This window comes from Embiotoca jacksoni, unplaced genomic scaffold, assembly GCF_022577435.1.
Source record: "Embiotoca jacksoni isolate LCO1_2020_lvr unplaced genomic scaffold, fEmbJac1.0.p SCAF_12, whole genome shotgun sequence".
In the NCBI taxonomy this organism is placed as follows: domain Eukaryota; kingdom Metazoa; phylum Chordata; class Actinopteri; family Embiotocidae; genus Embiotoca; species Embiotoca jacksoni.
Window position 1 is genome coordinate 13576424 of NW_027185252.1, and position 15099 is coordinate 13591522.

At 41.1% G+C, this 15099-nt stretch overlaps 1 protein-coding gene across 2 annotated transcripts in view; it reads left to right on the plus strand.

Moving 5' to 3' along the window:
• The window catches only part of pde10a (phosphodiesterase 10A), a 35941-nt gene that overhangs the window by 15781 nt on the left and 5061 nt on the right, over nt 1-15099 (plus strand). Inside the window, exons 3-20 of one of the 2 annotated variants that reach the window (XM_069144960.1) lie at nt 4993-5021; nt 6240-6363; nt 7374-7423; nt 7526-7666; nt 7908-8063; nt 9150-9200; nt 9757-9815; nt 10113-10164; nt 10794-10936; nt 11127-11219; nt 11499-11685; nt 12652-12794; nt 13145-13228; nt 13315-13465; nt 13578-13733; nt 14270-14442; nt 14591-14702; nt 14934-15014. In XM_069144960.1, coding sequence (XP_069001061.1) covers nt 4993-5021; nt 6240-6363; nt 7374-7423; nt 7526-7666; nt 7908-8063; nt 9150-9200; nt 9757-9815; nt 10113-10164; nt 10794-10936; nt 11127-11219; nt 11499-11685; nt 12652-12794; nt 13145-13228; nt 13315-13465; nt 13578-13733; nt 14270-14442; nt 14591-14702; nt 14934-15014 — 1985 coding nt within the window. The remainder of the gene's footprint in view (nt 1-4992; nt 5022-6239; nt 6364-7373; nt 7424-7525; nt 7667-7907; nt 8064-9149; nt 9201-9756; nt 9816-10112; nt 10165-10793; nt 10937-11126; nt 11220-11498; nt 11686-12651; nt 12795-13144; nt 13229-13314; nt 13466-13577; nt 13734-14269; nt 14443-14590; nt 14703-14933; nt 15015-15099) is intronic. The other variant, XM_069144961.1, reaches the window with a different exon arrangement.

Sequence of the window (15099 nt, forward strand, 5' to 3'; positions counted from 1 at the left end):
CTGTGTATCTGTGGCGGCAGGTCAATAAAACGGCCATCAAGTATCTCACACATTAGACCCAGCTGACTGACAGATTTTTCCTGTGAAAGGCCTTCGCCTTCAGTCTGCTGTTATCTTCTGGAGGCTTCTTCAAATCATTTAACTCATACCTGAACTTTGATTGTTGATATGTATTTAAAGGTACAGGGTTTATCCGTCTATCCGTCTATCTAGCTAATCGTGACATTTGGGAACATACGTCATAGTATAAATTCAGTTTACAAATTAGTAAGTTTACAATAAAGAAAGTTATTTTTTGTGAGCTGCACAAATGACCCGCACTTACAGTATGTGGAAACATTCATTCACACCCTCAAACTAATGTAATATCCTCAATAAGCCCTCCAACCCGTACGTCCATATATGTTGTTTGTTCCTACCCACAAATACGACCGACAGGAAAGTTTCCTTAATCAGCTCCCCTGCTTAGTTTAAGGTACAAAAACCACACGCTCAGGTAAAGATTATGGTTTGAGTTGAAATGATCCCTTGAACCATGTTGTCTGGTAAACCTACTACTTACCTTAAAGTTATGTAACCTTTGCCGTCATGGCAATAGCAAACGCTGTTCCAAACTCGTTTTTGGAAGCGGGAGCATCCTGCACCTACACTCCTGTCAAACCTTCCACCCAGTCTGCCCCCTTCTGACAAAGAAATACTCCCACTACCTTGACTTTATCTGAACTGCGTCACTTCTCCGGGACACCAGACTGTCGTTATTTATACAACCGCTAGAGGTCGCTTAACTTTAAACCGTAAAGTATCGGTCATAATAAGCTGCGTGCACAGAAGACTGTGTGGTCACTCTGTTGGAGGACAGTCTCAATATTCTTGTGTGGTAGAAAAAGGCTTTCACCATCTTGCTGTTATCGTGGTGTTGGAGCGAGAATAATAGTTTAAGTCAAGACACTGGGTTTCTCCTGTCTGGCTTCTTACTGATCCATCCATTTTAACTTCGCTCTGTTTGTTCCAAACATAGACTGTGAGAGGGTTTTCTCTTTGCAGCCATAATTACCTGCTCCTTTGTTTTAACTGTTGAAGTGGTGCACGATGTATATTCAGACTAGCAATGCATCCCAGCAGCACTTTTTGTGAAACTTAAACTCTAGAAAATGTATAAAATATCTTGCCATGCACAAAACATCAAATTACTACAGTAACAATGGAGCTTTCTCTTTTTGTTCATGTAAAAATTGTTGTTCTACAAAAACGTTTATAGGATTGTGGGCAATAAACTCTTATCAGGACACTCAGTGTTGTACACATTGACCTTTAACAGAATCTTCAGAGAAACATGACCCAATAAGCTTTGGTTTACAAGCCACAGTAAGCTATATATAAGCTATATATAACATAGCGTAAATATACCTGTTAGATTAAAGCTGTACATCCTGTGCAGTTCAGCACAGCGCAGCTAAACCTTTTGACTGAAGTTGTTCAAGTTAAGAAAAAGTTTGAACAGTGTGATAAAGTTACCAGAAGTTTGCTCTGCCTCTGCTGGGTTCAGGAGTTGCTAGACGGTTGTGTTTGGTGTCCACCAGCGAGTGAGCTGGCAGTATATTTTCTATGAACATGTCAGCACTCTCCTCCCGTGTTTACTAAAAGCACAGCAGGAAAATATGGGATGGTATTAACAGACTACTGGTGTCTGTCCCTGCCCTGATGGCTGACCACATCGTATGGTGAGAAAACACACAGACTTGGACGAGCACCTGAAGCATACCTTCCCTCTCAGCCCCAGGGATAGCTGTATCATTAAGCTTAATCCCATGATACATATCTGATGAAACAAAGATGTTATTGTTGCAAAATGGGACAAGCAAATTGTCCGTTTTTTGTATATTTCACATTTATTTATAGAAACAAAACTTACAATAGCGCATATTCAAGCTACTTTCTGGCTTCTAGCAGTGAGCTATGCAGCACCTGCACCTGCGTGTGCATGACCCCGCAAGCATACTTTAAAGAAACTCCTGGAACTGGTCCAACCAGGCAACTGGTTCAGCACAACAGATCAGATTTAAAGGGCACTTGCTTTGTTATCTCGGTAGTTTTCCGACACAGGAAGGTTCTGTAGTACAAGTCCTTTCTGTTACTTTCTGGCTCCTTGGACATTTTTCGGTGTTTGGACACAGAGCTCAGTTTTCTACTGGGACAGCTGCACGTGTGATGCTGGCAGAGTCTTTGTGCCATACTGTAATTTGACCTGCAACACCAAAAACATAGCCCAGTGACTGTTTCCTTCAGGTGGGACAATGACTATCGGGGAAACCTCGAGCGCTGGCGGACAGTAGACATCCTGTTCTCATGTGGAAGAACTTAACCAACCGGTTTTGTTGGATTAAAATCAGTGTTTGTTTATTTTTTAAACAAGACAAGAATGTGTAATCTTTTCATGACCATTGTATTTTACTGATGTGATGTGTTGCCCAGGCCTACTCTTCAGCATTGCTGGACTCATTGGCTCTGTAACACTTAACAATCAGTTGGCTGGAACCAACGACTGCACGATGGCAGCTTGGACTGCACCTCTGTTTTTTAATAAGAAAAAAGGCCCGGGATCAGACTTTTAATGTAATTCATAGTAGGTAACACAAGTCTTATATTTTTACAGTTTCTGCTGTGGGGTCACCTTTCAGGTGTTTATATTTTTGTCTGCTTGCATTCGGTTCTTAAGTGTTGGTCCTTACCTCACCACCACCAACATCCCTGCCACCCTCCAGTGAACCTCCCTCCTGTGGGTGAGGATAGACAAGTGGGACAGTGCTGCCTTTTCCTGTGACAGCCAATTAGGTGGAGGGTGTGGCTGAGAGCTGAGAGTTCAGGTCATGGAGGGAGAAAATTCTTGCTGCTCATAGCTTGAAGTTAACCAGGCATCTTCACATGTTGCTTTTGCTATCAAACACCAAAGACACGGAGGCACTGCACATATATTTCAAGTGAAATAATCTGGTGCAATCCAAATAAGCAGTGGGTCTAACATTTCCTGTTATGTTTCTGCATACTTTTTCATCGTTATAGTTAAATTATGTTTATTTACTCAGCCCTCTTTCTCAAGCATCTTCCAAAGAGCTCACATATCATTTAACATTATGTATATACACTGTATGCATTACAGAATACATCATACTGCACATATATCAAATTGAAACACTATAGATAAACAAATCAAAGCTGTCATGCAGTTAAAGTGAATTAAATACAGCCACCGTGTTTGTATTTGACTGTCATTCATATTAACTCTCCTACTACATACAGTTCCTGGATAGAAATAAGTAAGGCTGTTTTCTATTTCTGTGGAGCGGAATTCAACTCCAATCAATGGATATATTTTGCTGTTTTGTGTTAACAGCTCTAATGAAGTGAACACCCCTTTCTAACCAGTAACACTGTCAGATTTGCCCTTCAAACTGATTTATGTTTGAATTTTCTAGGCTTCAACAAGTCATTATAAAAAAAGATTCTGCCTGAAAAAAGTTGTGTCATTCCTTTTTTCCAAAGGGGTTTGTAGTCCTTTTCAAGTGCAGCTCTCTGTCCTCTGATTGACGTCATGCCCGGCCAGGGGTTCACTCTAAAATAGGTCTCATGGCTAAGTTAGGAAACTCATAGCATACTGGAGGAATGTTTAAAACAACAAACAATGTAGCTGGCTGTAATATCTGTCTTCACATGCTCAAAGAGGTTCGTTTCAAAGGAGCACCAGCTCGAGTCAGCACTAGATGTTTCTTAAATCTGCTCAGCTTTTTGCATGGTTTGATCACATGAAAATTTATCAAAGAGATCTGAGGAGTTACTGTTCTCGTGTGCTGTTGACCCACGTGTAATGAAGAACTGCTTGAGCTGTGTGAATGGTTTTATTTTCATCCCAAGTAGCACTCCCAGACAGAAAGACCAGAGACTGTTGTGATTGGCGGAAGCTCTCATTATTATCACATACTTCAGTGTCTACATCCAAAGACAATAGCCATATGTCTGCTGTCTCTCCAACAGCCTCAAATCACACCAGGAATTTGCACTTGAGGCCACAAAATTTTGCACTTGTCAAATCAAATGAATACTTCTGCTAATTCTGTTTTAATAGCAACATAATTTAAGCAAACGTCTTCCTGCATCAAGTAGATAAAAGACTCATTCATAATTTATATGTAATGTGCACTAATGCTTTAGATGCTGCATGTTTTTTTTTTCCATTTGTTCACTCACTATTTACCACCTGACTACTGCTGTGAGGACAACATGTGGTTTTGCTTATTTGCTGCTTATGGTCTCGGCCCTTCGTAATCCATCAATGTGCGAATCCACTGCCGAGGATCCACCCAGTGTTCAAACAGCCAGCACACATTTCTGCATTGCTCAGCCTGTTGCTTTACAGCTTTTTAATTCAGACAAAAATGACTGCCCTCACTTTCGCGTAGCCACTCAGTATTGACATCTACCACACAAATATTTTGTATTTTAACGTGGCACATTAGCAGAGGGATGTAAGAATGAGTTTACACAGATGACAGTATCGCCTCACTTCCTTCTCAATAATTTCCTACCAGCTTAAAACACAAACAAAATCAAACTCTATTCACTGTAACGTTTGCCATACAACTGCCACTGTTGCCATGAATGATAAGTTATGCCAAAACAACGTGACAGCAACACAGAAAGAATAGTCCTCAAGAGTCCTGCAAACTGACACAGTAATGTCAGTTCGGCTGGTCATAGTCCAAATAAACTAGTGGCAAAACTGAGTGTACTGATACAGCAAGGATACATTTATTGTAGAAGCAAAATGTTTTATTTAAAGTGACTTCATCTATTTGTATTGAGCAGCCTGCAGAACTACTCAACTAAAATGATGATGTGGTCGAGCAAAAAGTTTGAGCTCAAACACAACTAGACCCTACAACAGGATCTAAATTGGATTTCGATTGTTTTCTAACGCTGCGATTTTTCTCTTTACAGATGACACATCAGCTAAAGAAGTTAGCAGGGTAGGTTCTTGCTTAATTTGATTATTTTATACACTATAATGTGACACGGCAAACGAAGCTTCACCTCACAGTTTCATACGTCATAGATATTTTCTTGCTTGATTAGTTTCCCCTCTAATTCCAGAAACTAACCTTAGTGACTAATCAAGTTCATACTCAGGTATGGATACTACGCCTGAACTAATTCATGATCAATACAGAACTCAATACTGCCCTTCAATAACACATGCAAAAATATCCTGGTGTAGTTTAAGATGCAAAGTAACTGCACACTTTGACAACACTTTTTTTTTTGTCGTTATGTTTGTGCAGTCTTTGGTAAAGTGCAGCGGAGTAGAGATGCTGTGACTGTTTCTATAGCTGTCCAACCTCTGTGCTTGGTCAGGATAGTATCTAATAGATAATCAATAGGAGCAATAAGAAACCATATTTGGCTGCATCGTAAACTCCTCACATGACACAGTTGGCAGGAAAGTTAATGGAAAGATTAGATCCCACTTGCTACACCTGGGTTCACACCTTTGTCATTCACACCATTAGGAGGCCGGGTGTCAGCGCCCACAGCAGGGCCCTGAGGCTGAGTAGAAGTGATTTACACACACATACACACAGTAAAAAAAAGAAAACGAGGTCCACTCGACCCCTCAGTGCGTCATCCATACGTCTGTGCAAACAGGATGTGGGAGGATAGAAGGCATCCCGTGGGGGAAGCTTTCTAGTGCGCCACTCTCCCTGCCGTCCTGTCCTCACCCTCTCTGCAGGCGCAGAAATAGACGGCTCTCTGGCCCCGTACAAGGCAGGAGGTCTGCCTCTTACATAACCACACGTTTAAGCTGAGGCTGAGCAGAAGAGCTTGCCAGGGCTCTAATCAGAACTGTGGGCTCCGCTGGCCTCCTCTCGGGACTGCAGGGGGATCCCTGAGCTAGAATGCAGCAGTGACGCGGAGTGTAAGGGTGGGGCGAGGGGTAATGTTATGATGAATGGCTTTGTCTTTGTGAATGGCAAGAGGGTAATCCCCTTTCATTACAAAAAAACAGACAAATCCCGCTATTTGAGTTAGTATCTTTCCACTGCAGGAACATTAGACTGGATACAGGGCAGAATGCAGGTTTTTCTGCAGGTTTTCTTCTTCGTCGTCGCACTTGCTGAATTTTGAAATTCAATCTCAGTGTTTATGCAAGACTGTGGAGTTGCAATTTCTGTGTGTCTTGTGTCCAGCAGTACCAGGACACAAATATGCAGGGTGTGGTGTACGAGCTCAGCAGCTACATGGTGCAGAGGCTGGACACTGGAGGAGACAACAAACTCCTGCTCTATGAGTTGTGCAACATCATCAAAACAGGTAAAAGTGGAATTCATCCAGGTTATTGATCCTCAAAGCTTCCGCTCATATCACACTGGAGCTACAACCCAAAAGCGACACTAACAGCTGAAAAATTACTGTTTGGTTATGAGAAATGTTTGCATAAACATCTCTCAATGAGCTTGTGGTCAGAAGGTTGTTTTTTTTCATTTCAAAGTCAAATTGTATTAACTATTCGGACACCGCTTTTCCCATTATGATAAACCCCAACCGTATTCTTTTCCAATGGAAAAGAAAAGAAAAATTTATATAAACTGCAAGAATTATTTGAAAATTATTTGGTCACAGTTCCTCATTCAGCTTCACAAACCAAAATCAAGTTGGTCATAAAAAGGTAAAAAAAAAATAAATAAATAAATAAATTCAGCTGTGTAAACAGTCAAAAACATATATTTTATTGTTTTTTAATCAAATATTAATGGATTTATTCAATGAATGCTTTAATTCCTGCTCCTTTATAAGTCCATCTTGATAAATGTGTAAATACCATCAACAATATTTTTTTTTATCCCTGGCATAATTTATAATTTTGCATTTTCTAATTGTATAAAAAAAAAAATGTCAGTAAACTGAACTAATCCAAAGGAGAGTCACTTTACCCAAACCACTTTACTCATTAACTTCTTGATCATTTGTGTATTGACTGCTCCGGCAGCCTCTCTGTTGTCACATTGTATGATAACATGACCTACATGAGTGTGAAATGGGACTGGAAAGGAGAACAGGGAATGAGATGAACTGGATGGCAGTCAAAGCCCTTGGTCAGAGTACCCTTCCTGTTATGTAGGACGTAGATTGTTGTCAGATTCTAACTGGACTTTTGTCTCCTTCTCACACTTTTCCTTTCATGCATATCTGCCTTTTTTTTGTTGGATACATCTAAATGAGAGTTATGGAGAAACACTAACGGCTAATGTCAGCTGTTACCGGACTGTATTTATAGCACTTGCACTGCACACATGTGACATGTGTGTCTCTTATGTCTACAGCAACAAAAGCTGATGGATTTGCACTTTACTTCTTGGGAGAATGCAACAATGTGAGTGCAGAGGACATTTAATACACTGATGCATTTGTGTATGCAAGATTTATTTTCTCTGTGTCTGATTCACTTCCTGTTCTTGTCTGTGCTTCTCAACAGAGTTTATGTTTATTCACTCCAACTGGGGCCAAGGATGGCCCTCCAAGCCTCATCCCTTCTGGCCCCATCGCATTTGGGACAACCATTGCCGCTCATGTTGCCAAAACTCGCAAAACACTGCTAGTTGAGGACATCCTGGGGGTATGGCAGTTTTTTTTTTTACAACCAGAACAGACTCTGAGCAGTAGAAGATTTCAAATGTAAAAGCCAGGAATAGTTCTGAAATGTTTCAAATTCAAGAAAATATAAGCAAAGGTGCTCTGTGGTAAAAAAGAAAAAATTCCACTGAATTTGTCATCCTCATCCGTCAATGCTAGTAATGCTCTTTTGTTCTGCTGTGCAGTTTACGTGATAATGACCTTCTCTGTTCTTTGTATTGCAGGACGAGCGATTCCCCGACGGCACAGGGCAGGACTCAGGGATCCATGTTCACTCTGTCCTGTGCCTCCCTATCATCACTGCCATCGGGGATCTCATTGCCATCCTGGAGCTGCATCGGCACTGGGGCAAGGAGCCCTTCAACCTCAGCCAGCAGGAGGTCGGTCTGACCCAGACAAAACACACCAAGAGTGGGAGGCTGGTGCAAGGCTCACAGAACTAGTTAGCCTGGCATTACTCTTAATCTGGGTCTGTTTAAGATCTCTGTCAGCTTTGTGGGTGTCCCTTTATTTTGGAAAATAATTTACATTGTGTAAAATATCAGCACAATGAGCTAGACAGGTTTCTCAAGCAAGAATCAAATTTAAAATCTAAAACTTTTCATAAACAAACCATCTCTTGATTACATTACATGACACCTTCATTTTGTCATTTTTCAAAATAATGTATATATTTTAGTAAGTTATAATATTTTTGTAAGTTTTCTGTAAATTCTGAATATGTTTGACCACTTCAGGGCAGCACAGCAAGCTGTGAATGCAACATCGACACGTTAACTTTGAAGATGATATGGCTAACTTGTTAGCAGCATGAGCATTAATTAGAAATCATGTTTCTGACCACCTAGTGAGTCCAACAGTTCAATAGGAACCCTGTTCTTTCGTCTTGGTTTGGGCTACACAAATTCCTGATGGAAATGTTTGCTTTCACATTGTAAATGCTCCGCCGTGCTCACAGGCTTGCCTATTTTGACTTTGTTTGAAGCTAGTGCACAATGTGTTTATCAAAGCTTTGATTTGACTGAAAATAACCGCAAAACATTCAAACTGCAAGTCAAAAATCAAAACATTGAGCTGAAAAACACTAAAATACTTTGTAGAGCTCAGGGGGCCTGCAGAGGTGTGTGATAATTCTCCATGCGTTTGTCGCTCAGAGTGCCCACCTTCACATTAGGCATTGCCATTGGACCCATTTTTTACATGAAAGCATTTGTTAGTGCAGCTATAATTTTGCATTGCTTAAATGTTCATACACAATACTGACACAGTAGTTTTTGGTGCGAGTTTGTGTCCTCAGAGCGGCTAACAGGCTGCGTGATATGCAGAACAGATAATTATATTGAAATGTATGGTAATGTGGAAATGTGATGACTGCAGATCAACAGGAAAATGTTTGATAATGTATGTTAACTGTGGTTTATTACTTTTGACAGTTCTTTGGAGCTAAGCTTTTCTTTCTTTTTCAGGTTGCAACAGCTAATTTAGCGTGGGCATCAGTTGCCATTCATCAAATACAGGTGAGCAAACTTCCACAGAGGACTGATGTGAATTTAAAATTGCAAATTGGTTATACTGAACTATAATACTTCACCAAAGACTGTGAGGGTGAAGCCTACCCCCGTCCCACCTATTTTGCTCTTGGATGACTGCACTGGTGTTTTTAGTAGGGAAATCCACTGTGTACAGGAACTGGGTTGTCACTGGGCCCAGTCCAATCAACTAAGCCATAGATTCAACAAACAGCTCCCCAAAGACGTCATTACGCCCCAGTGCTGTTTTTATATGAACAAATAGCATAACACCTCACAGAAGCAGTGTCCCACTGCAGCACTGACCACGATGGACTTCTAAACCTTAGTGAGCAGTACAGCGCTGCAGCACACTGCACTCCTGAGTTAGCTGCTCACTGCCAAGACACGCTGTCGTTACTGAAACTCATGAGGGTGGCCCTTGGTCAAGTGTGTAGATGGCAAGTTGTTTGTTTTCAATACATGCATACTGCTAAATGTGTTCTGTTGGAACTTTTTGACACGTCTGTGTGCCTGATCATGATCTATTTTGCTTTGTTGCTAGGTGTGCAGAGGCCTCGCCAAACAGACTGAGCTCAATGACTTCCTACTAGATGTGTCAAAGTAAGGGCTGCTCTTGGGACAGTTTTTATGACACTAAATTAAATCTGATGAAAGCCTATTTAAAGTGCATTTACAACTTGTTCTTAGTTTAGTCCAAGTACTATAAATTAAGATAAAACTTTTATAGTGAGGTACTGTCTTTTTTACGACAGGGAAAAGGTTAAATAAAACTTTGTGCTCATAATGGAAGAAATTACTACATTTTAGGCAACTTAGCTTTCATGTTTTGAATGTGAACGTCATCAGAGCTTCCCATTTGTCAAACATCTCAATGCGCCATTTCTTCTTTTCGTACAGAACATACTTTGATAACATTGTGGCAATAGATTCTCTACTTGAACATATTATGGTGAGTGTGATTCCTGCAAGTACGTGTTCATTCACATTGTCTTCAAGGCTACACATCCTGGGAGTGTGTGTTAAATTATGTGTTAAAAAGAGTAGCAATGCTGCTGTAATACAGATGCACTGCTAATATTTCCTGACAAGGTTTGGCATTCATTGTATAAAATTCTAACAGTAAAACTACTTCTTATAATAATCATTCATTATATATATAATATAGTTGTAGATATACTAAATACATGTACAGACTTGACCCAAAATAGGCAATATTTCTTTAGACTGCACTTTGTAAATCTAAAACAGATGTGACATGAATGAGTGTAAAACATGATTTTCTTGTTTCTTTCACTAAAACCCACCTCTCTGTTTGTATGTTTTTGGTTGTCTTGTGACTGTGATGTCATCTCAAGTCATCTGGTTCAAACACTTCAATGAACTAGGATGGCCTGTAGAAATACTGTGTTTATAATTTTCTACATTTAACTGTTCCTATCCAAAATTAGTGAAACAGCAGTGATAAATCTGATTTAATTAAGTTGTGGTTGCTTCATGTAATCTCCAAAGGGTTTTTTTTCAGTGCTTTTAAGCCCCCAGTGTTGCTGATAGGTTTCTGTCTCTGGTGTTGTTTTACAGATATATGCAAAAAACCTGGTGAATGCAGACAGGTGCGCACTCTTCCAGGTAGATCACAACAACAAAGAACTGTACTCTGACCTGTTCGACATTGGGGAGGAGAAAGAAGGCAAACCTGTCTTTAGAAAAACCAAAGAAATTAGGTGAGTAAGATTTACCCGTTTCTCTTACAGTGTGCTCAATGCTATCCTCATTTTTAATATATATATATCAGACATCTGCTGATTTTGTACTATGTTTACAGTGGAACAAAATCACTTTTGCTTTCTAAGTGAAAATGGGGAATCTACATACTGTTTGGACTGTAAATGTCTCTAATCTCTTTCTTTACAGGTTTTCTATAGACAAGGGAATAGCCGGCCAAGTGGCTCGGACAGGGGAAGTCTTAAATATCCCAGATGCCTATGCAGACCCACGGTTCAACCGGTAAACAGGCTCAGATCTGCATTTTTACTTTCCTTCTTTGTTATGTATTATTATTTAGTTAACTTTCTTGAAGCTGTGATAAGACTACTTACATGCAATTTGCTTATTCAGTTGTGTTTTGGATAAAAAACAGTTTTGGTCATACCAGTACTTACAGAGACACAACAAGTTACGACTAAAACATGCTTCACTCCCACACCATTGTGGTATTTACAACATTAACATGAAGATACAATGATTAATTTGATAACTTACACATGTATATTTCTTCCTTAACAGAGAGGTGGACCTCAAAACTGGCTACACCACACGGAACCTCCTGTGCATGCCCATTGTGAGCAGGGGGACCGTTATAGGTGTGGTGCAGATGGTAAACAAGTTAAGCGGAAGTGCCTTCACTAAAACAGATGAGAACAACTTTAAGATGTTTGCTGTCTTTTGTGCTCTGGCCTTACACTGTGCAAATGTGAGTACACTGAATTAGTCTTAAAATATTTAACAGATTAAGTGATATTCTCTAACAGCAGAAACATAATTCATTCTCTTCATGTGTGCCTGCACAAAGCCTGCTCTGTATTTTTTGCAGTGTAGGTACGTTATGTGAGGATTATATAATAAGTCTACTTCATGGCCATAAGTACTCGATTCTGACTGGCTCATTTTGAGATAACTGCAACTTTGACGTAGTGTCCTCATCACCATCCTAAATTCACACTGATAGCTAGAAGGCTTGTTTTAGCTGTTAATAGGCTGCAGGTTTCCCTGAGTAGTGCTGCAATTTTTCTCCAAGACAAAGATAGTGCAGAGTCTATTTAAAGTGTGCATTGCCCCAAAATATGAATAAACACGGATGATTATCCCTTACATGGAACACAGGCATTTCATGAATCATGCTAACTCTCAAGGCTTGCGTTGTGTGGTCTTTCTGTCAAAGCCTCTCTTCACTGTGGGGCCTGACTCACCGTCGGCTTGTGCGACAAACTTACGCAGGAGCAGCGTCACGAAGTTGGTTTTAAAATTGATGCGGATGTTAATATTTTAAGACAAGCAGTCTGCATCCGTCCAGTGACAGGATGTTTAGCTGTAATTTATGCCTGGTGTCTCTTGGAAACTCACTTTGGCCAGCTCCTGATTTCAAGTGATTTATGCTGGAAGGTGTGAGGCCCGGCGCCTGAACCTGACAGTCTCAACTCTGCTTGTCTGGTGCAAGGGGACAGGGATACAAACCAGATGTGGAGGCACTTTTTAGAGACACACGGATCATAACTTTGTCTGACCCTTTTGGAAATTCCAGCGGTGACACAGAAAGAATTTAACAAAGACATCATATACAATATTTTCTGTGGTATTTATAGCACTGGAGTGTTCAGCTTCTCTCTTGACATTTTAAAGACTAATTCCTGATCCGTGATTTCCTTGTGGGTCTCTGCAGATGTACCACAGGATCCGGCACTCTGAATGCATTTACAGAGTGACGATGGAAAAACTGTCTTATCACAGCATCTGCACATCAGAGGAATGGAAGACCCTTACCCAGCTCAACCTCCCTGCACCCATTTATAAAGAGATCGAAATGTGAGTGCCCTCGCTCCAAGGTTTCGGGTAATCTGCCTGTTGTGTATTTATGTAAGCTTTAGAAGTTTTTTTTCACTACCTCTGCTGATATACAAAACCTGTGAGCTTAAGCTTAGCTAGTCTGCAGCCAAATCTCTGTGAAAAGGGCCGATGACAGACTCCAGACGTAGATTGTGACGCTCTGCAAAAGGGGGCATACACAGTTCAAGATAGGGCGGGGCTTCTGGATGTCAACCTGTCATTTCAGCAGCCTTCAGAAGTCCCTCTCATCTGCATCTCCTCTCCTTCTCCCAGGTGTGCCGCTTGTGTTAATTTAAGACTTTCCTCCCTTCTCTTCCTTCCTTCCCCAGGTTCCACTTTGACATCAATCCCTTTGAGGAGATCTGGCCAGCTGTCTTTATCTACATGGTTCACAACTCCTGTGGAAAGACCAGGTAGAGTCACAGGACCGTGACAATGTCAGTGTCAATTCTTCCCAGACTCAGTTGTTAATCCATTTTTTTTTTCTTTCTGTATGTAGCTTTGAGCTGGAGAAGCTGTGTCGATTCACCATGTCCGTACGGAAGAACTACCGGCGTGTGCCCTACCACAACTGGAAGCACGCAGTGACGGTGGCACACTGTATGTACGCCATCCTACAGAAAACCTCTGGGATCTTCACAGAGCTAGAGGTTTGCTTCTTGTTGGGTCTGCTGGGAGAACAAAAAACTGGAAAGAAGATTAGCATCTGAGGTTATTGTGTGAGTTTAAGTTATCTTTTTATTTACCCGCTGTGTTTTACAGAAGAAGGGTTTGTTGATAGCCTGTCTGTGCCATGATCTGGACCATCGGGGGTACAGCAACGCATACCTGCAGAAGTTTGACCACCCCTTGGCTGCTCTGTACTCCACCTCCACCATGGAGCAGCACCACTTCTCTCAGACCGTCTCCATCCTGCAGGTAGAGCTCCACTATGCAAAGCTCAAAGTCAACATTTTTATTCTTTTAGATCCATTTTTGTTTTTTTATATTTAGTATAAAATTATGTACTTAACATAACTTATTTTGACCCTTATATATGATAATGTTTAAGCAGCATACCGCAAACTTGCTTAAACAACACAGTGGACAAAAGAATGGACATGGTAAATATTAAGGGGAGAATGCCAAAAAGATGCCATATGTGGACAAATTTAATCAGTAAAGCATAAAAGCAAGCACACCCATAAAGAAGTATGTTACAGTGTAAAACTATTCCCTCACATTCGATTGAAAATAGAAAAATAATGCTTACACCTACACACAGTCAACTACAAATACACTAAAAGGTTCAAAGGATTTATCTCTGATTGCCCTCTTCTGTAACATCCAGGATCTGCTGGCTGGGACTGATGGCCTGAGATGAACTTGTGGCTACAACCTGTTGTAGTCTAGCTGAGCTGAACGCCTCATAAGTGGAGCTTTTGCTTTTTTATTGATCTCTTTGTTTCTCATAGCTGGAAGGGCACAATATTTTCTCCAACCTGAATTCCAGCGAGTACGAGCAGGTGCTGGAGATCATCCGAAAGGCCATCATCGCCACAGACCTCGCCCTGTACTTCAACAACCACCAGCAGCTGTCGGAGCTGCTGACTGCGGGCGGGTTGGACTTGAACAACTACTCACACAGGTCAGACCACGACTCACACTGGTGCACAGGTCAGGTCAGGATCATAGCAGGTCCCATCGCATCACACAGAGAAATGTTTGACCTGGCGCACACAAACGGCGCATTGAGTTCCTCTGCATGGATATAACGAGGCTTTGCTCCCCTCCAGGGACCGTGTGATTGGTCTGATGATGACAGCATGTGACCTGTGCTCTGTTACCAAGCAATGGCAAATCACACGACTCACAGCCAACGACATCTATGCTGAGTTCTGGGCTGAGGTACAGTGGGATACTGTTAGAGCTTAAACAGTGTTAGTGTCATGATCATGCCTCCAGTGTAACAGTCAGACCTCTATTTTTCAGACCTCTATTTTTACTTGTAAATGCTACCACAATGTTACATGTCCTACAATCTGTGAGGCACAAAATGGCATCGTCTGGTGGTCTGGAGATTAAACACAGTAAACCAAAATAAAATGAAAGGTGTCTTGTTATTTTGTTCCTCCGCAGGGAGATGAGATGAAGAAGATTGGGATGCAGCCGATCCCTATGATGGACAGAGACAAGAAGGATGAGGTTCCCCAAGGCCAAGTAAGACCAGCAAATTCACTCATGTGTCTTTAACCTCACACGCACACACAAAACTGTTGAAATTTCTTTATTCTGATGGGAAGTT